The sequence below is a fragment of the Protomyctophum parallelum genome (assembly GCF_964188405.1).
Source record: "Protomyctophum parallelum genome assembly, chromosome: 8".
Lineage (NCBI taxonomy): Eukaryota > Metazoa > Chordata > Actinopteri > Myctophiformes > Myctophidae > Protomyctophum > Protomyctophum parallelum.
This window is the reverse complement of record NC_139703.1, coordinates 23,521,148-23,541,307: the sequence shown is the minus strand read 5'-3', so window position 1 is coordinate 23,541,307 and position 20,160 is coordinate 23,521,148. Positions and strand designations below refer to the sequence as shown.

General features: G+C 43.4%; 1 protein-coding gene across 6 annotated transcripts; it reads right to left on the bottom strand.

Annotated features, from left to right (window-relative positions):
• Nucleotides 1–1,163: 1,163 nt before the first annotated feature.
• Nucleotides 1,164–18,464, bottom strand: ncoa5 (nuclear receptor coactivator 5). Of its 6 annotated transcripts, none has more exons than XM_083771388.1 (12): nucleotides 18,366–18,432; nucleotides 15,890–15,961; nucleotides 14,740–15,012; nucleotides 14,329–14,436; nucleotides 11,321–11,384; nucleotides 9,607–9,945; nucleotides 8,276–8,394; nucleotides 7,565–7,700; nucleotides 7,199–7,416; nucleotides 6,871–7,075; nucleotides 3,524–3,612; nucleotides 1,164–2,835 (listed from the first exon to the last, which is right to left on the bottom strand). In XM_083771388.1, exons 3-12 carry the CDS (start codon nucleotides 14,906–14,908, stop codon nucleotides 2,165–2,167), a joined length of 2,118 nt encoding a protein of 705 aa, XP_083627514.1. In that variant the 5' UTR covers nucleotides 14,909–15,012; nucleotides 15,890–15,961; nucleotides 18,366–18,432; the 3' UTR covers nucleotides 1,164–2,164. The 6 variants fall into 6 exon arrangements, with proteins under 6 accessions (XP_083627514.1, XP_083627516.1, XP_083627515.1 ...); XM_083771390.1 differs by having other exon boundaries at nucleotides 7,199–7,398; XM_083771389.1 differs by having other exon boundaries at nucleotides 14,740–15,107; nucleotides 18,366–18,423.
• Between the last annotated feature and the right edge of the window lie 1,696 nt (nucleotides 18,465–20,160).

Below are 20,160 nucleotides of genomic sequence, written 5' to 3'. Positions count from 1 at the left end.
ACGTTTTCTTTTGGTAGTATGAGATGTTTGCTATTTTACTGGCCAATCATTGTATCCAAGATGAATGAATATATTACAGTACAATATTCTATTTTTTATGGTAGATTTATTTGTTGCAAGAGGTCCTTTCAGATTGTTGTCAATTGTGTTGTATATATCTGCAGATAAACTGATTACCAAAGTATATTTCAGTTACATATGATAGGTGTGCAAATGTGTACTCCAATGAATTAGATAAAACAAAATACTGATGAGTCATTGGCTGATTAAATAAATGGTTATTACTCTGACAATTGTTAAATAGGGGTTCTCTTTTTTATTTTGAAAATTGATAGTATTGAAATAATCAAAACTCTTCCAATGAACAGCACAGAAGCAAACTTCAGCAAAGAATGTCTGCTTGCTGAGACATCACAGTACCTCAATAGTAAAATTATCTAAACAGGAGCTCATCTTAAATATGTTGATTCCCAGTCAGAATAACACACAAAGCTTCAATTAGAGTGCATTATAGCTTTTGAAGATGCAAAATGACTTTTCCATTTAAATATACACCCCATCCAGAGGAAACCGACTCCTTATCTGGGTTTGTTTTTAATTCAATGGAGTCGTGGAGAAAACATTTTGTACGAGTGCTTGAAATGGAATGGATGTAGTTACAAATTATATATAAATACAGTATATACGCGCACACAAATGTGTTTCCCTTAGTTTTACTCCCTTCATTTAATAACCTTTCATTATTCTTCCTTGATTGTATGTAGTCTTATGGTAAAGCCGTAGTGCGTTCCTTTCAGTTACGTGGGGGGGGGGGGGGGGGGGGGGGTATGTGTGTACATGGTTTATGTGTAAATAAATAAAACAGTTTGTGGAGGTGTTTATTTTTTGTGTCGGTGTAAGGTAAATATTCTATTGAAATAAACTAGTATTATTCTCTATTGTGTTTCATGATACCTTCAAAAAAAAGAGGAAAAGTACATGTGTACAATGTGTAAAAGTGTACATGGTTTATGTGTAAATAAATAAAACAGTTTGTGGAGGTGTTTATTTTTTGTGTCGGTGTAAGGTAAATATTCTATTGAAATAAACTAGTATTATTCTCTATTGTGTTTCATGATACCTTCAAAAAAAAGAGGAAAAGTACATTTCAAATGCTTCTATCTATATGGCTTCTGGCGATTGTTCCATTTTATAGATTTGTCAGCACAAAATGCAATAAACCAATACCATTTTATTACAGTTAATTGTGTTGAGTCTTTAATTCCATCTTGTTGCAACAACAAAAAAAACATTCCCTGCAAAAAGATCTAAGTTATTATATGACAATGTGTTCATCACAGGGAGTATACTGTACATGTTTTGAAACTAACATGACTACGATCATTATATAGGAAGAAAAAAAAACTGATGGGCCTGCAGCAATCAAATAAATGTCAACACATGCGACAACTAAAAAGAAAAAAAAAGAAAAAAAAAATATCCTGGTTACAATTGCAATCAGCTTGACTGCCAAAAGTCAACTAGGAGTTCAAGCATCTGTGTACAATACCAAGAATAATAAAAATAGAAAAAGATTCCTCATTAAAAGCATTTACAAATGCGAAAACAAAATGTCTACTTTTCATCCAAGTCACATTAACTTGTGATTTAACCGAACAGAAGTTTGTTCTCCTTTTCATTATCAACTATAAAGTTGGTGTAGGGCTGCACAATAATGGCTAGAATGACAATTCACTTGTTTTGCTTAACACTGCAATCGGTTATAAATCACGGTTAGCACAATCATCGCTAAAATTTAATTCGTTTTGCAATGACTGTTATTATTTATGTTTCATTTTGGTAACTAATTCAGGTCATTAACCCATTCAATTCGGGAATGCATCTGTCATTTTAGATTTGATACTATATACTATATATCATAGCAACATTAGGATTTAAGGCATCTTTAGAATCAGCCTCAGGTCTAAATGGGTTAAAACGTAATGCGGGCCAAGTACAGACCCCTGTGGACCCCCCAGTGAATACAGTTTAAGTGATTAAACCGTGTGTGACGTCATGGAGACCAGGGACAGGTACAACTGCTGACCAAAAACGAGACTTAATAATTGCAAACTGTGCAGCCCTACTGGGATGAGAGGAAAGAATGGGGGGCTAAATGGAACTATTAGTAATGCCGTGCGTACATGGACATGGGGGGAGCCTGGCCCATGCTCGGGGGCATGCCCGGTCCGGGCCTCGGAGGTGGCTGCTGCTGCTGCTGGGAGCCGCCAGAATTCACCAGGTGGTTCAGAGAGGGTCCGCTCTGAATCAGAGTGTCCAGAGCTTTCTGGACACTCGGATTGTCAAAGTTGATACCCGAGGCTGCGCCCCCGGGGGGCCGACTCGTGCTCCCCAGCGTCGCCGGCATGCGGCCCGGCAGCATGCCGTAGCCCGGGGGCACGCCCAGGGGAGGGGGCCCACTCGGAGGCATGACGGAAGGACGGACCCCCATCATCTGCTGCGGGCTCTGGGACGATAGCGGCATGATGAGGCCCGACGGGAGAGGGTTGTGGCTCATGGCCTGCGGAGGCTGCGCCATGGAGCTAATATACGCCTGGGACTGGGACGCCATGGCCACGGATGCCGCCACGCCGACTCCTCCTCCTCCTGCCGCCGTCGTCGACGGCGTCGCGCCGCTGTTGAACAGGCTGAGGATCTTGGCCTGCAGCTCCGCCTGGTGGCTGGGGTTGGGAGGGGCACTGGACACGGCCGCCAGGTGACTGGACTGGGTGGGCAGAGCAGTGTTGGTCGGAGGCGGGACTGCTTGGGCTGGGGGCGGAGCATCGCGATGAGCAGCTGAGGTGGGAGAGATCGACGGCAGACGGTTCGTTTGCCGTCGTAAACAGTCATTAGGATTGCTTTTCTTTTCTTTTATTTGTTGCAACATGGTCATGAATACTTTCTGCTTCCAGTCACTAGTTTAAAGTCTCATTTCTCATGTCATAATATTCTTTTGGGAAAATGATGGTCCCATTTATGGAAGAAATTACCACAAAATCGAGTATGTTCTGAGGGGCGTGGCTACCTTTACAGTCTATGATCGGGATCCACCCCCTGCTCTAGTCAAAATAAAAACCAATGAAGATTAAGGGGGAGAGTCTGGGCCAGCCAATGGCCAGCTGGGCCCAAACGGATCTAGAAAGATGGCGATTTACAATTCAAGGACTGACGGGCTTCATCTTACGTCCATATCAGACCATATTTGTCCTTTTTTTTTTTACAGTCTAGGGACATAACGCTACCGGCAAATACTTTGTGCAGGCTGCACACCAGCCGTGCATCCCAGGCTTCCCTCCTCATTGATAAACATTAGCATCGCTCTTCAGGAGCCGTTACCTGGGGGCTATGAACCCGATAGCAGAGTGGGTAGGGTACCGCACCACATGGGCTCCAATGCCTGCCAGCGAGGCCCAGCTTGCGCCACCATTTGTTGCATGTCACTTCTTTAGTCTTCATTTCCCCCAAATATAGGAAGCATGCTCACCTGGATGAGGGTCCGTTGCTCGTACCAAGCGCTCCCTCTTGTCCTTTAGGTACACAATCATACTGTCCAGTTCCTCTGGAGTCACAAATCTAAAATGGGGCAACATATGGAAATTAATTTTTTAGGCACCCCAAATCATCAACTGCTTGGTATGCAATTACTACTACTGTATGCATGTGGTATTTCCCCATTTAGTCGAGGGGCCACAGGCCCAAAAGCTCAAGGAATAGAGTTTAACCTGTGATGTCATGCCGTACTTTTTATTTGTGTTTTTTTCTATTAATTTAAGTTCCTGAGGGTACATATCTCTGATGAACTAGTGGTCCACTAACACCTCAGCTCCAAGCCCCCCAGGGAGGCGCTCTCCAGCGTTGAAGCACTCGGCCCTAGTGGTTGAGAGCGTGAACTAGTGTTGGGTGACGATACGAATACATCGTCAATCGCGAATATACGAATCCAATAGCCGAATATTTTTATTAGGCGATTTCTCGGGACGATTTAGCCCAATTAACCTGTAAAGTGTGAGCAACATGTGAATCAATTTGGCCCAGCAAAGTAGTAACAGCGGCCGGGTGGAAATCACCTCCTCCGTTATAATGTATGCTCCCACAGTCCCCGCACTCAGCAGCATCGGGCACCGGGGCACGGCACTTACGGCAGCCGCCAGCCAGTGTAAAGGCTGGGAGCTGAGGGAGGCTGTAGCCTACATGTTGTTTAAGCTCCGGAGTCCAGACCCATGCAGTTTAATAATATACAGTCACAACAGAATGCACACTGCTGTCTCGTGTCTCATCACAATCCCAATGCCTCACCCGTGAAGTCGGGGGGGGGGGGGGGGGGGGGGAAATAAAAAAACTGTCTACTAGTGTTAGTGTATAGGCTCGGGGATCATAATAGCGCTTAGCTTAGCGTGTAGCCCCTACTGGTGCTGCAACCCACTTAGCGAACGGCACTGCAAAAACAGGCAGGACGCGATGCCTTGAGAGCTTGTAGATCAGCAGCAGCCCGGCCGCAGCAGCTTGTGGGCTCCGCTGCTCCGCTGCTCCGCTGCTCCGCTCCGAGCCTCCGACTGACCGGTGCGGGGAGGCAAGGGAGCAAGTTACCCTGGCTGTGCAGCTGCGCTGCAGAAACAGACTGATCTACAAGCTCTCAACGCCTAGCGAACGACACGAATACATCGTTAATCGGCGAATATTTGTCAGACGATGGGCGGTTGAAAGAAATTGGCATATCGCCCAACCTTAGCGTGAACTGCAGCCGGAACCCGTGGATTCATGACGAGCAGCTGGGCTTTAACATTGAGGCTCGTTTGAACTTCCACATTACCCCATTTTGGGCGGGGAACCCCTTTTGGTGTTATCATTATGTAACGCTTTAGCTATTGAAAAATAGCAGATCTACAAGCTCATAGCGCGCACGCTACGAGCTTGTAGGTCTGCTATTTTTGAAAAATCGGTTTTGAAAGATCTCAGGTCAAAATGGGTTAACATTGAGCGCTCGTTTGCACTTCCACATTAATACAATCGGTGGCGGGATGTCTTAAAAAAATAGGAGCTCTGGGGTGCCGGAAAGACATGGAAATAAATAAATAAACATTCTCTAAATCATGACAATTTTCGGAAAGATTTGGAGGTTTGAGGCACATTTTAACGATTTTTCAAAAATAGCAGACCTACTATTTTTGCTAATAGAAATTTTTGCTAATAGATCTGCTATTTTTCAATAGCTAAATTATAACAATGTCTGAAACACCAAAAGGGGTTCCCGCCCCAAAATGGGTTAAGGTCCACAGAATGAGAGGCTTGCTCTGCCGGAAACATGGCGAACAAAAGGTTATGGCCATTCAGAATTATGAAAACACCCTAGTTTGACATGTCACATATATGTCGTCTATGGTGTGGTATACAAAAATGTATTTTTTTTTCGCAATGTTTCCGGCAGAGCAGACCTCTCATTATGTGGACCTTAATGACCAAATGAATAGAAAAAACAAATACAAGGTATGGCATGACATAGCAGGTCTTCTCAAATTTTGCTAATTTTATTTCAACTGTCCAGTAATTAGTGGTGGGGAAAAAAATCGATTAGTCAATTAATCGCGATGCCATCATGGGCGATAATTCATCGATGCACAAATGTCAAACATCGATTATATAATGTATTTTCTTTTACCGGAGCAAAAGGGCAGAACTAATCTGCGACTGCGCTGCGTCGTACCGGACCGTTTAGAGTGACGCACACAGCGCTCGCACACGCTTTAGCTTTCAACAACCAAAACAGAACGAGTTACCAACGCGGAGGGGAGGAGAAAAAAGATGACAGAAAGGCAACATTTTGGATTGTATGAGGTTGAGGGGACACGAGAACTCGATAAAACTCACACCATCGACCGCCTGTGAAATGTGGCCGAGATGGGACGATGTAGTGTGGCTCCAAAGTGCTAACATGGCCCGGAATCCGTCGCTCCCCACGACCGAATGTGAACGTAAATCCTTTGCAATAAAAGTGCCGATGGACTTCATAATTCTAGTCGCCTTTTCTGAGTGCATGGGCAGCTGTCCGTGTGTTCGGGATCGGGATGGTTGTCTTGACTGCATCTCTGGATGTCAGTGGGCAATATGGTCTTGTACACGTTGTGAGTTGTATCGAGTTCCCGTGTCCCCTCAACATCATAGAATCCAAAATGTTGCCAAACACTTGTAAAATACTTTTAAACCAAATGCTCCTTAATGTGTGCAAAAAAACAGAAAGGTGCAACATAATAGTCTCAATAACTACCCCAAAGCTTCCTTAATGACACTTCAGTAACTGAAAATTAAATCCCTGAATACGGAAACAAAGAAAAGCACCTTTTTTGTCCTAACAAAGAATAAAGGCAATAAAGTGCTGCTGACCTCAACCGAAATCCTGCCCATGTATTTCTATGACATCTTATGTCATTATTAATATATATTTATTGTATGCTTGTACAAACTCATTCTTTTTTTTTAAAGAAAGCTGCTTTTTGCTGTTCTGTATTTGGCCACGGACACCCATCTGAAAATATTTTCTTCTATGGACCCCCCCAGAAGCAAAGATTTGAGTTAAAAACGTGCACTGTGAAAGAATATATATATTCATAATAATTTGAAAGCACTTTGTTTATTAGTCACACAGTGACTGAGTGATTAACAGTGAGTGATTAATCATGATTAATCGGGATTAATCGAATCGTAACATAGCCCAATTAATCAGGATTAATCGGGATTAATCGAATCGTGACCCTCGGAAACGATGTGTAATCGCATCGCCAGGTACCTGGCGATATCCGCCACTACCAGTAATGTGCACATTAAACATAACACTACCTGTTCTCAGTCAACAGTGTGATGGTGGTCAGTTGGGAGATTGGGTGGCTCTCTCTGTCAGGCTCTCTTAGCAACACGTCATCGGCCATCTTGGCAGCCTTCCTGGCAATCTCATCGCGTTCCTTGTCCCGGTGTTCCACTTTATAGGCATCATAGTTGTGGGCAACTAGGACCATGGCATCCTGCATGGGCATGTTTCTATGCTCTGAGGCAGAGGGGTAGAGGAGAAAATATGGTTGTGTGTGTGTGTCACACACAAATAGAACCTGGATGATTCTGCCAACACATGGGAGCATTCCTTGGTAAAAAAAAAGACCTATCAAATTACCTTGAGGTGTGCCAAACAAGATGTTGACCGTACAGGAACGGTGGACCTGGTGCTGCTGGGTAATGATGATGGCGAAGGGGGTGCGGGCACGGCCGACATCCTCCAGGGCCTGTGTCAATGACACCTCTGTGTTGAGGAAGATTAGGTCCACTACCATGCCCAGATCACGGACCTTCCGCCCGACCGTCTCAGCATACTCCCTACAGTTGGTTTGAGGGCAACACAAACACACAGACGCAGACGTACGAGCGGTATGAAATTAAAACCTTCCATGTGCTAGTTAAATATTTGAGCCTTGGTGACAAACGTCAACGTTAGAGATGTGGGCGAGTCAACGGGGGACACGAATGCAGAGAGTGGACTTACTTCTGTACTTTGTTGACAACGATGACGGAGCAGTCGACAGGTCGTGCAGTGTCATAGCGCCGCTGAAGTTCTTCATAGTACTGCCGGTACAACTCGTTGCGTCGCCGCTCCTCCGGCCGCACACGATCCTCCACAGCTGGGGGGGGGGATGAACAAGATTTAACCCATTCTGACCTGAGATCAGATTCATACGAGGTTTCCACTTCTTCAAAAATAGCAGACCTACAAGCTCGTAGCGCGCCACTTGGTGGCGCGCTATGAGCTTGTAGATGTGCTATTTTTCAATAGCTAAAGCATAACATAATGCTAACACCTAAAGGGGTTCCCGTACAGAATGGGTTAATTGATTATCCGTCTTTTACTTTAATTCCGTTGTCAATAACAGGGTTGTCAGTGCAGAGTGACATTCTCAGTGATAAAATGGGCAGAGACATTCATAAACCTAATCCAACAACAATTGTCTATTTAAATGTTAGACCATTTAACCACTTATGCCCTTTATACTTCACTTTGACGAAGAGTGGAAATACCAGATCTACAAGCTCACAACTCATTGCAATGAGTTGTGAGCTTGCCTTGTAGATCTGCCATCGTCAGAATTGTCTTGACATTTTTGGCCAAATTAGGGACACCTGGGTTAATGTGGTTCATCCATTAGACATTCCTCTGAAATTCTGAATCCTAGCGGCAAATAAGAAACGCAACACATACGCTCAGCTTCACGTCGGCCATTCCAGGGATCTCTGTAAGGTTCTCTGAAGGGATCATCCTTCTTCCGGTAGTAGTCATCTGCACCGCCTGCGCCACGGTAGTATCGATCATACGGCTCTCTGTAACACAGAGCAGAAAAAACAAACAAAAAAGTAAATGCACAGATTGAGGAAATGACATTGTACAAACAATATCAGGACACTTTGGGGAGCACCTTCAGTTTGAACTAATTTGTTATACTATTGTTTTTAAAAGGGGGGGGGGGGAACAGCGTTTTGTAGTCACTATCCATCATTAGGCCATCCCTCAGGGGTGGAGTGCGCTTAGAAGCGAAGCCAAACCCCTGTTCTTTGGATTAATGATTCAATACATTTATGAGCCTTCACACCTGCCAAACGAAGTGCACTTTCCGACAATACTTCGTTTTAAATCGCAGTCTAACATCCTGGTGTGAAGACGACCTTAGTGTCAAAGCGTCATTGAGCAAGACTCTGACTGCTGCAGATATGCAGGTTGGTACCTTGCATGGTTAATTCCTCCGTGTGTTAATGGGTAAATGTAAGGCACAATCTGAATCCATGTAAAGCACTTTCGATAAAAGCGCTATATAAATGCACCATTTACCACCATAGGACAAGTTCAATATATTTGCAATATATTGTGCAGTCATGGGACTCATTAACACTTATTAACACTAACATTAACACTTATACGGGAACATTAACATAGCAACCTTCCCCGTGTTTCTTTACTGGTCCGATCCAAAAGAGCGCAGTTTGCCGGCCACTGCTACATAGCTGACAATGAGGTTATATCTTCCCTTCTTCTCTGGAGTCCTGCCTCAAAGCAGACCAGAGGTAGAAAGTGGTCGTTCCCTGACGTCATCGCTAGGGACACATGCTTCAGTAGGCAGGAACTGGGGGTGGCAATGAAGGACCGGGAAGTCGTAGCAATGTGGAATCCATGACGGTCGAAAAATGATGATGAACACTTATGGTGCCGACGAATCTTTCTGAATAAAAGGTACTAGAGTGCCAAGCAGATGAGCATACTTCGCTAGCATACGGTAAGTCTGATCTCTCTTTAGAAGTGTTAATGATGGAGTCAGAAATTAGAACTGAACATCGGCGTTATAATCAATACGGTATTTTGTCTGGCCGTAAACAAGTTAGTAATGGGTGCTGCGCACGCACCCACACAGGCCTGGAGGAGCTGAGCAAACGGCATTTTCCAAAAGATGGATTTTAGCGCCCCCCCCCCCGCAGGTTTTATTTGATAAAACGTGCGTGGCCGTCCCGGGCATCATAAGTGTTAACTTCCAGAATGGTCACCTGAATGCAGGGTCCCTGGGATCAGCTCGGGGATCAGCTCGGGGATCAGCTCGCGCATCACCTCGCGGATCTCCTCGTGGATCTCCTCGCGGATCTCCGCGCGGATCTCCTCGTGGATCTCCTCTGATCTCCTTGTCCCTGCTCCCGGAGCCACGGTAGCGCTCGTCGTGGTCACGGTGGTGCCCACTAGCCCTAGGTTCCCGACTTGGTTCCCGGCTTGATTCTCGACCCGGCTCTCGACCTGGCTCTCGACCTGGCTCTCTCCCATCACGACCGTCCCGGGACTCACGTGGATACACCGGGGAGCGGGAACGAGGCCGGCCGTCACCATAGGGAGCCCTGAGAGAAGCAAGACAAAATACATTTGGAACCGTAGAATATAGGACATTTCCAGAAGATTATTCCAATACCACCAGGGAAAAACATACGTGGAAACTAGATGACCTTTATCCCAAGAAACTATTTCGGAGCCATGTTTGAAATTCCAAATATGATCAATATAAATGTTTTTTTTATTGTGAAAATATGGTGAAATATTATCTCCATGACCATATTTGAGTGCAACAGAGAGCAACCCTCACCGTACCGCAATTCCCGACGTAGGAATGGCGTGGCTGTAGCTGAGACAACTCCATCCCAGCAAAAGTAGTTCCAGTGACATCATTGAAATTAAGAAATGGTCCGTGATCCATGTGCAAGACAATTACGAACACTCTAGTGATTCATTGACCTCAAATCAAGCAGGCACATCACAGTTCGACCCGTGTTTCATGAACAAGGATTTTTACACAATGATTTAGCAAATCTGAAAAAGACTTGATAGAAAACCACAATCCTGTATCATATAAGTTTTAAATGTGATTGAATTCTGCTGGTGAAAACTTTGTTTCAATCTAAAGAGAAATATTGTCAATATGCATTGCATTTTAATATTTATGGATGGCGCTTGACTGACATTTTTAAGATATTTTTCCTTCTAAAGCCCAACACACACCGTCTGTGAAGCGGTTGCGCAGCGACGCGGCACAGGCGGTGAACAGTGGCGTATCGGAGCGTCAGGCGAGGCGTGAACGCGCGCCAGCGAGCGTCGGACGCCGCCGGTGTGGGATAGGTTCATTGAAAATAACGGAGGCGGCTGTTTTGACGCGCGGCGTTCGCAGACGGTGTGTTTTGGGCTTAAGCGAACAACTTACTAAATGTGCTCTGAAGCTGAACATTTTTCATCTTGAATTCTACTTGTGTAGATCTTATAAAATCTGTTAAAATACATGATTTACCAAGGAGATGTTTACAGGAGAATGATCAGAATGTATTTTAGGCAAAATCTGTGTGACTACACAGTAAAGGCTCCATTAAGATATAAAGCTAACCCATTCCACTATTTTAAATCGCAACGTCGAGGTGCACAACAAAGTTTTTAAGTGGCCGTGGCACGAGACGAAATCACGCAAAGGACGCAAGAACAAGTGAAGAAAAAGCTGTGAGACAACATCTTTGAGACAGACACTTGGCATTGCATTCCATTTGTTCTATGATTTATTTCAAACAACCTAGATATATGAAATAAAGCGAAATACGTCGCAAACCGCCTTCCGCACAATCGCGCAAATGTATTGCAGTTTTCCGCGAAAATTGCTTGAATCCCTGGTGGATTTGTTTTACCGGACCATCTGGAGCGCAGGTAGTTCTTCACACCCATTTGACATTACTTTACCTTCGAGGAGGGCTCGGCCTTGATAGAGGTTTAGTCGATCGTCGCTCCACTGCCATATTTACATCTGAAAATAAACCAGTCCAAACGTTCAACATAACAGTGATATATGAACCGTACGCTTTCACGTAGGATGGAACCGACGGCGTGAACACTTCCATGGTCCCAAAATGAAATTAGGCTTCAGAACTCCCAAGCATGAAAAACCAAAAGATGTAAATGTGTCGAGTAGTCACATTTGCAGGGCGTGGGTTGAAAGAAATGTAAATAAAATGCAGAATTAGAGCTGTTCGCCATAAAATGTATTGTCGTACAAGTTTGAATGGCCGATAAGCGATTATAGAACCTCGAAAGAGAAATTATACATTTGAATCTCAGGTCCCAGTGTCAAACCCATTTGAAATGAAATGTTTCTCTATTTTGTTTGTTCCCTTTTAGTAATGTTTATAGGTGCTCTTTTTGTAATGTTGCTTGTTTTTTTGTATGGGGACAAAGGATTGAAAATTGGAATTTAGCATTCTTGCTAAATCCGGCTAATTACAATGCATTGTATGTGTGGTGTTCGATGTGTGCCGTCACTCCCAAATAAACGTATAAATGAATAGAAAGGTTATGGAAAGGAACACCATTAAATCTTGTTTGTTTTCTTTATATATATATATAATCTGGATGTGGTGGTGGTAATCTCTTTCTACATGTGAAATAAAAGCTCGGCAGATGCATCAGCACATTTAATATTAAGCTTGGAAGATGTATCAACACGTTTGATATTAAAGCTTGGCAGATGATGCATCAACACATTGATATTATTGCTGAATTTTTCCTTTGTTTCCATTTCATCAATATTGAAAAATAAATTGGCTTTGAAGAACAACGTCTGTAAAATCCAGTTTGTAATGTTTGGGTTAAATTATTTGAGGATCAAATGAACAAAGGCATGTTCATACTACGATCTAGGAAACCTTTACAGACAAATTAATTAAATAGTTTAAATAGTTATCCAGTTGCATATCAGTTTTCACAAATTCTGTAGTATGTTGTTTTTTTGGTTGGTTCTATGGGCCTCATTTATCAACATGATTTCTCCCCCCCCCCCATTTTTTTGGCGTACGGTGAGATCACTGCAATTTGGCATTTATCATTCCAGCGTAACTTTGGACTTTTAACGTACGCACGGGAGCTATCTGCACCTGTATTTCTGTCATAGACAAGTGGAGCAGCAATGTCTGACCAACTGATCTAAACAACTCCAAAAATGTACTAATAATACATGTGAATAATATATATGTAGTAAAGGCATGTCATGAAACAACAATGTACCCAACCAGACAAACTTCTTATGATCTAGTTCCCCCCAGTTTCAGGACACTCGAGGGGGAAATTATGTTTTACTATGCAGCCACCACTCTGTGGAATGCCCTTCTTCAGCACTGAAATCCCTACATTTTCTTGCAAGATTTAAGAATGAGCTTAAATCATGGCTCCATCTTCAGACCAACTGGTCATAGTTTGATCCCGACCCCGGATACCCCCCTCCCCTGCTCTGGATTCTTCTCTTAGGGTACCTCTTGTCCTTCATGTATAGCTCTCAGCCTTATATAAGGAATATCTGTTTCATGGTTGTTTGTTTGTACAGTATGTTTTGTGTTTAGGTTTTAGGTGGACCACAATGGAAACAAGCTTTAGCTTTTGTGTGTATAGTCCATGTTGGCAGTTTCTAAATTGATGTCATTTTTTAACTGCCAATAAAGTATTCTAATTAAAAACACAAAACAATATTTACAATGTTACAACTGTTAGATACTGTGCTTTACATGAGCGCATACATGCGAGAGGATTTTGGGAGCAGCGAGCACTGCCTGTGCTGGAATGTTTTCATGACATGGAGTCATTGGACTTGGAGACAGCAGGAGAAAGTCTCCCAACTTGGGTACTATAACAGACAGTAGACCCATGTCTTTTCTGGAGTTATGTGCAACCTCCTCGTTTAACACAATCTGCGCTGGGATTTCTTTCAAAATAGCAGCTCGGGGTGCCACGCAGATATGGCAGCTTTTACTCTGAAAGCCCCCCTCCCCCCCCTTTTCTGTTCCGTACAAAAACCGGGAGAAATAGGTTTCTTGCTTACCTCGCTACGATTACGATAAAGTTAAAGTATAAAGATGAAGTCAGAAATGAAGAGCCCCCCCCCCCCCCAAAAGGAATATTTATCTTGTTTGATATCAATGAAAATGCGCTAGGACATGTGTACACATCCTCGCAATCCATCGGTTGGATTAGCTAGGAAGGCTCCACACGTCCTACGGTCTAAATGGGTTAAAGATAAACCCCACGAGACACTCAAATGCCTAAGTGCTGAGCCAGAGTGCAAGTGGGGACCGCATCGGGAGATCGGAGATAGGTAACGCAACCAGCCCACCACACACCGTCCTCCATTAACTTACACATATAATCAGTCTACTGATCTACTCAGTCACTCCATTAAAGGTTCATATAATTGACAGCCCCAGCTATCCGTCATAAACGTGGTGTCCATGACCAGTGACAGGACGAGATGCAGTCAGTACTCCTTTATTTTGCGAAACAGCAGCGTGCGACATGCGGCTGTGTGTCAGGGCTGTGCGGCATGCGCTTTCCATTACATAACTCTGCTTTCCATACATCGTTTGGTCTTATTCCGGCTATAAAATCAAGGTGTTTCGAGAATATTTAAGCGCGTTTTAATTAAATGACGCTCAGTTGCAGCTGTGACATTTATCAAAGCTCCAACCAAATTTACGCTAGGATCAGCTGATCACTTGATAAATTCCACGTTGACGTGGGCGTACACCAAAAACCAAGCTCGAAATGAAGGCAGAAATTTGAATATACAGTCCATTGATAAATGAGGCCCTATATTTGTATGAATGTAGTTGATTGATTTCCCTACCTTCTATAAGTCACCCGCCACAACTAGCGTATCTTCTTTATCTGGGAACAGGGCAGTCACATCTACTGTACATAAGTCTTACCTATTTTATAACCTTTAAATATTCGACCCTTTTGGTGCAGCTTTGCAGCTTCGGCTTCCTCAACGTGTTCAAATTGCACAAATCCAAACCCACGGAACATGGACACGCCTGGAAAAGGGAGCATTCCAGGAGGAGCACACATTTATACATCCCAAGGAACATTGATTTAATTAATACAACTCAAGAGTGCAAAACAATTGGTAGTAAGTTATCAATACAACACATGGCGCAACTTAAGTTCCGAAAATGCATGCCTTTTAATACGCTTTTTCTTCATGTGTGCAGTATGTTCATGTTTTTGGCTTAACAACTAGGATGTAAAATAGTATTTATAAATTTTATTTTCATAAATTTTAAGAATTACAATGAACAACATATTCCTCCTTTGAGGATATTTTGAAGATTACTGACCGACTACTTTTCCGTATGTTGAGAACAGCTCTTCCAAATCCTTCTTTTCCATGTCCGAGGTGGGTAAATTCCCGACAAAAATCCTCCTTTCCAAATCTCGCGGGTCATTGCTGCTGCAGGATCGTTGGTAACTCCCAGCTGAAGGGCTGCGGCTTCTTCTGCGAGACATGACTTGATCCCGAAGCTGAACTGGCTTCTTTGTATGTCTTATGCGCTTGAAAAAGTTCTCTTTTTTGCTCTTTAGCGTGCACCTTTAAATTGTCGTCCGCGATTCTGAAAAGTCCCAGTGAGGTAACAGAAAACAGAAATTCCATGGATGGACAATCATTTTCAGGAGAAGCAGAAGTAACAGATGGTCAGATGTGTCACTAAGAATGAGACAACAGACAAGTTAAAGAGTTGTAAATTGCAAAATTCTCTAAATTCAACATTTGATGAGTTATGAAGAATTGAATTCAATCACACAAATGTATCCATAAGAGAGAGGGGTGATATTTGAGGGTTTGATTCCTTTAGTTGTTCATGGGAAATACGTTCTTTCATATCAGGAAATAGTTGCACAAACAGAAAAGCCCACAATGGGTGCTGAAATGGTTTTAATTCCAACTGGGCGCCTTTGCCGTCATGGCATTTTAGACAAAAGTATGTCTTCCAAGGTAAAATGCCATCTAAGAATGAGGTTGGAGCATCTGCATCTCTTGGTTTGCAGATCCCTTCATGAAAATTGTAGTCAATTAGGATTCACATGGAATAAATTGTCTGCACGCAGGTCCTCCAAAATGAAATGTGGTTCAAAATTGAAATGCAAGCTACAGCGTCGATCGATTCAATACTGCTGCTGAAGTGTAGAAATGTTTACTCGAAAATCGCACCGCGAAGTTAACGAAAACATGGATTAACGTTGAACCCTGCATATGGGAAAATTCTATTTCCACAGTGATCTTTGACAACGCCAGACATTCACTTCAGGTTTCAAAACCAAAGCACAGCAAACTTTGGCCATTTAGAGGCCAAAGAATTATTTATTTTATTTCATTGTTTGCTGTTTTTATGCACGTTTCTACAGCAACTTGTTTACAATAACTCTAGCCATGTTAAGCCATTTATCCCCACTATGTCATGCTGTCCAGGCAGCAACCTTGTTTCATACCTTCTCTTGAGCTTTTTTCTGGGTAAGGTATCCTCATAATACTGGATCCGACCAAGGTCCGAAGTCTCAGATCTATAAACAAAAGAGTTGTAGGATACAATTGTGAATCAATCTACAATCTTAAGTCTTTAGACACATTCATTAAAGATCTGGGGAGACCCCCCGTTACTGAATAAAAAACATATCACTTACAGCAGTGGTTCCCAAACTTTTTCATGCCAAGGACCCCCAAATTGGCACTCATTAGCACGGACCCCCATTTGAAAATACATTAGCAGTGATTCTCAACTTGTTTAATTTCAAGGAGCCCCAGTTTGACATCCTACGGACACCCATTTAATGGCAATTTATATTGTAAAAGCAATGTTATTCTAACTCTGGGAGTGTACAAAAGGAACCAAACACTCTCAGAGTTACAGAGTAGATGTTCCAAACTATCATTTAGCTGGGTACCCCCTGGAACTCCCTCAAGGACCCCTGGGGGTCCCCGGACCCCACTTTGGGAACCACTGACTTACAGCTACTTTAGTTAGAAAGGCATTGATTGATTGATTGAAATATTTATTAACAGTTTGTAGAATTTACAGTACATTTTAAGCACAAACTCAATACAAAGACTGTCAACTGTGAGTGGACGACCCAATTAAGCATTACACTTGTTTACAACAGGGTCCACATTGTTCAATTCATCAAAACATTTAAAGACATACAAACATTTAGAGACATACAAATAGACATTTCTATGTAGCTAAATTCATCATATGGGAAGCAAAAAAGGGAAAAGATACAATATACAGTGAGGGAAAATGGGGTGGGGGGGTGGGGGGGATTCAGATTTTACAGAGGCCAGTTTCGAATTGCAGCCATCCGTAGGTGCCCTTTGAGAGCGGTTTTGAAGGAGTCAAGGGATTCACATGTCTTAATGACTGTTGGTAGGGCGTTCCACATTTTGGTGGCATAGGAGCGAAAAGAATTTAGTCCCTTGTTTGTGCCGAATCTGGGTTGTACATGGTTTGTTGCACTCCCTCTGGTGTTGTGGGTGTGGACTTCGTTTACATTAAGGAAGTATTTAGACAGGTACATGGGTATCTTGGTGGTGTATCGAATCTTGTGGACCAGACCCATTGCAAGATGCTGTACTCTGTCGTCGACCCTAAGCCATCCCAGCCAGTCAAAGTGGGCAGGGGTGAGGTGGGTTCGGGGGGTGAGGCCAAGTAGGAGCCTGACCAGTTTGTTTTGGGAGGTCTGGAGCCTTGTTTTAAGGGCCTTTGAGGTGCTGTGGTACCAAGAGGTGGATGCATAGTCAAAGAAACCTTGTACGAGGGCTCCTGTTAAGGTCTTCAAGGTGTTTTTGCTGACCAGTGAGGAGATCCTGTAAAGGAATCTTGTTCTTTGATTGACTTTTTTGATTACGTTGGTGGCCATCTTATCACCGGAAAGATTGGCCTCCAGGATGGAACCTAGGTAGGTAATTTGATCTTTTCGTGTGATAATATTGTCACCCACTCTAACCAAGAAGCCATCTGCCTTGCTGAGATTACTATTTGATCCGAAGAGGATGGATTCAGTTTTTCCCAGGTGTAATACAATACAATTTAAAGCATATGAACATGTATTCAATCATTCTTATACCCCTTTTTTCCCTTTTTTAATGAAACTTAACCAAAGCTTACCTGCAAACTATGGTCTTTCAAATGAAAATAATATTAATATATGACTTAAATTTAAAGAACATGACTAAATTACATTTGAGTTTAAATATCCATATCGGTACATTTTCTAATTACACACCAACTTTTGTAGTATAGTATTTACATTTTAAGACCTTTTTGTCATATTGATTTACTGGTAGTGTAAAATGAATGTGAAGTGTTATCCTCAATATACCGGCATTTATTTGTGTCTATTTAATTTACCGATGGTTGTATTAAAACAATAATAATAATAATAATAATAATGCAAGCGGGGTCTACATGAACAGTCCCGTACCAGGAACCCCGAATGTCTTAAATGCACTGACTAAACGATACGGGTATATAGTATTATTATTATTAGGGAGGTATTAAAGCCAACAACGTGAGTTGTATTAAACTTCACATCGGGCAAGCGCGCCATTGTTGCAAAATGTGTTACCGTAACGTTACGTACGAGGGGTGACTTGCATTGAACCTTACTTAATTAACCACTTTCTGATGCGTAGCCGAGTTTATTAAAAAAAAAGGACTCCACGTATCTATCCCCTGATCCATCCTCATGCAACGTAATTCTCCGTGGGGATTATGAATGTATAAAATGGAGCCACCCGGACACATTAGCTAGCTTGCTAGCTAGCCGTTTAGCTGGTTTACGTCTGGTTGACGACCTAATGAACGGGTTGGTTGGTTGGTTTAGCCAGCTGACTAACGTTCACTATACGAATTAACCTCCTTTATTGGACTCCAATAATAAGCTTATTTTAATACTCTATTTTGATTACCTCCAAATGTTGTTTTGGTGTCTCGCCACGGAGACGGAGTTGTTCACTTCACCGTAACCTCGTCGCTCGCTAGTCGTAGTTGATACCACTGTTGCCAGCTTTAGGGCAGAAACAAGCAAGCGAGCCCTTGAAAAAATATAACAGCGGGCCCGGGACCTTACAGTCTATGCCCGGGACACGGCTAGCGTAGCTTGTCGCGGGATCTAAAGTTTGTTTGTTTAGAAAGGACGGCTAATGTCGGCTATTGAAAACGCAAATGGTGGAATGCTATTTTGGCTTTCACACATTAGCAGCTCAAAGTCGCTTATGATAAGCAGACATGGCAACACTGGGCAGCGTCTAGTGAGCTAATTTTGGGTGCGTTCGGAAATGCGCACCGGGAGCGCACTCGCCTATTAGTTTGCATTGCACAGTGCGCTCAGTGCGCTATTTCCGAACGCGCCCCTAGTGTGCTAATTTAAGACTTCCGGTGGACGATCTCTTCAAAATAAGAGTACCCTCTAGAGTATTGAAAAAAAGTTTAATTTGCACATTAAAACTACAAATTAAGCATTTAAATGATGCTATATGATGCTATAAGACACACATTATGTTTCTGTGTAAGAATAAGTAATTAAATCCTTATAATAATAATAATAAAGTTATCTAAATGGATAAATGCTATTCACTGGAGTGCATGGACTTTATAAAGTGGACACTGGACAAAAGACGGCTCCGCAAGGCAACTATCTGGACATACCCACGCGTTCGGGGAGATGTCCTATACCACACCCCACTCTCCGCTAAGCGGGAGAGGTGTAAAATTCACAGCAGCAGACCTTCTACTGGGGTCAAGGCTGACAAAAAGTACCGTTTCCGGACCCAGAATGGACACTGGATAAAAGACGGCTCCGCGAGGCAACTATCTGGACATACCCACGCGTTCGGGGAGATGTCCTGTACCACACCCCACTCTCCGCTAAGCGGGAGAGGTGTAAAATTCACAGCAGCAGACCTTCTACTGTGGTCAACGCTGAAAAAAGTACTGTTTCCGGACCCAGAATGGACACTGGACAAAGAGGCCTCCGCGAGGCAACTATCTGGACATACCCACACGTTCGGGGAGATGTCCTCTACCACACCACACTCTCCGCTAAGCGGGAGAGGTGTAAAATTCACAGCAGCAGACCTTCTACTGGGGTCAATGCTGACAAAAAGTACCGTTTCCGGACCCAGAATGGACACTGGACAAAGAGGCCTCCGCGAGGCAACTATCTGGACATACCCACACGTTCGGGGAGATGTCCTCTACCACACCACACTCTCCGCTAAGCGGGAGAGGTGTAAAATTCACAGCAGCAGACCTTCTACTGGGGTCAAGGCTGACAAAAAGTACCGTTTCCGGACCCAGAATGGACACTGGACAAAAGACGGCTCCGCGAGGCAACTATCTGGACATACCCACGCGTTCGGGGAGATGTCCTGTACCACACCCCACTCTCCGCTAAGCGGGAGAGGTGTAAAATTCACAGCAGCAGACCTTCTACTGGGGTCAATGCTGACAAAAAGTACCGTTTCCGGACCCAGAATGGACACTGGACAAAGAGGCCTCCGCGAGGCAACTATCTGGACATACCCACACGTTCGGGGAGATGTCCTCTACCACACCACACTCTCCGCTAAGCGGGAGAGGTGTAAAATTCACAGCAGCAGACCTTCTACTGGGGTCAAGGCTGACAAAAAGTACCGTTTCCGGACCCAGAATGGACACTGGACAAAAGACGGCTCCGCGAGGCAACTATCTGGACATACCCAC

What these genes read in the sequence shown, in the direction of transcription:
- ncoa5 (XM_083771388.1), bottom strand. Translation starts at nt 14,908, where the DNA reads ATGTCTCGCAGAAGAAGCCGCAGCCCTTCAGCTGGGAGTTACCAACGA. An exon ending in AACATACGGAAAAGTAGTCG is followed by an intron (nt 14,437 to 14,739) that starts GTCAGTAATCTT and finishes TCCCTTTTCCAG; the next exon opens with GCGTGTCCATGTTCCGTGGG. An exon ending in AGGCCGAGCCCTCCTCGAAG is followed by an intron (nt 9,946 to 11,320) that starts GTAAAGTAATGT and finishes TGCTTCTCTCAG; the next exon opens with GGCTCCCTATGGTGACGGCC.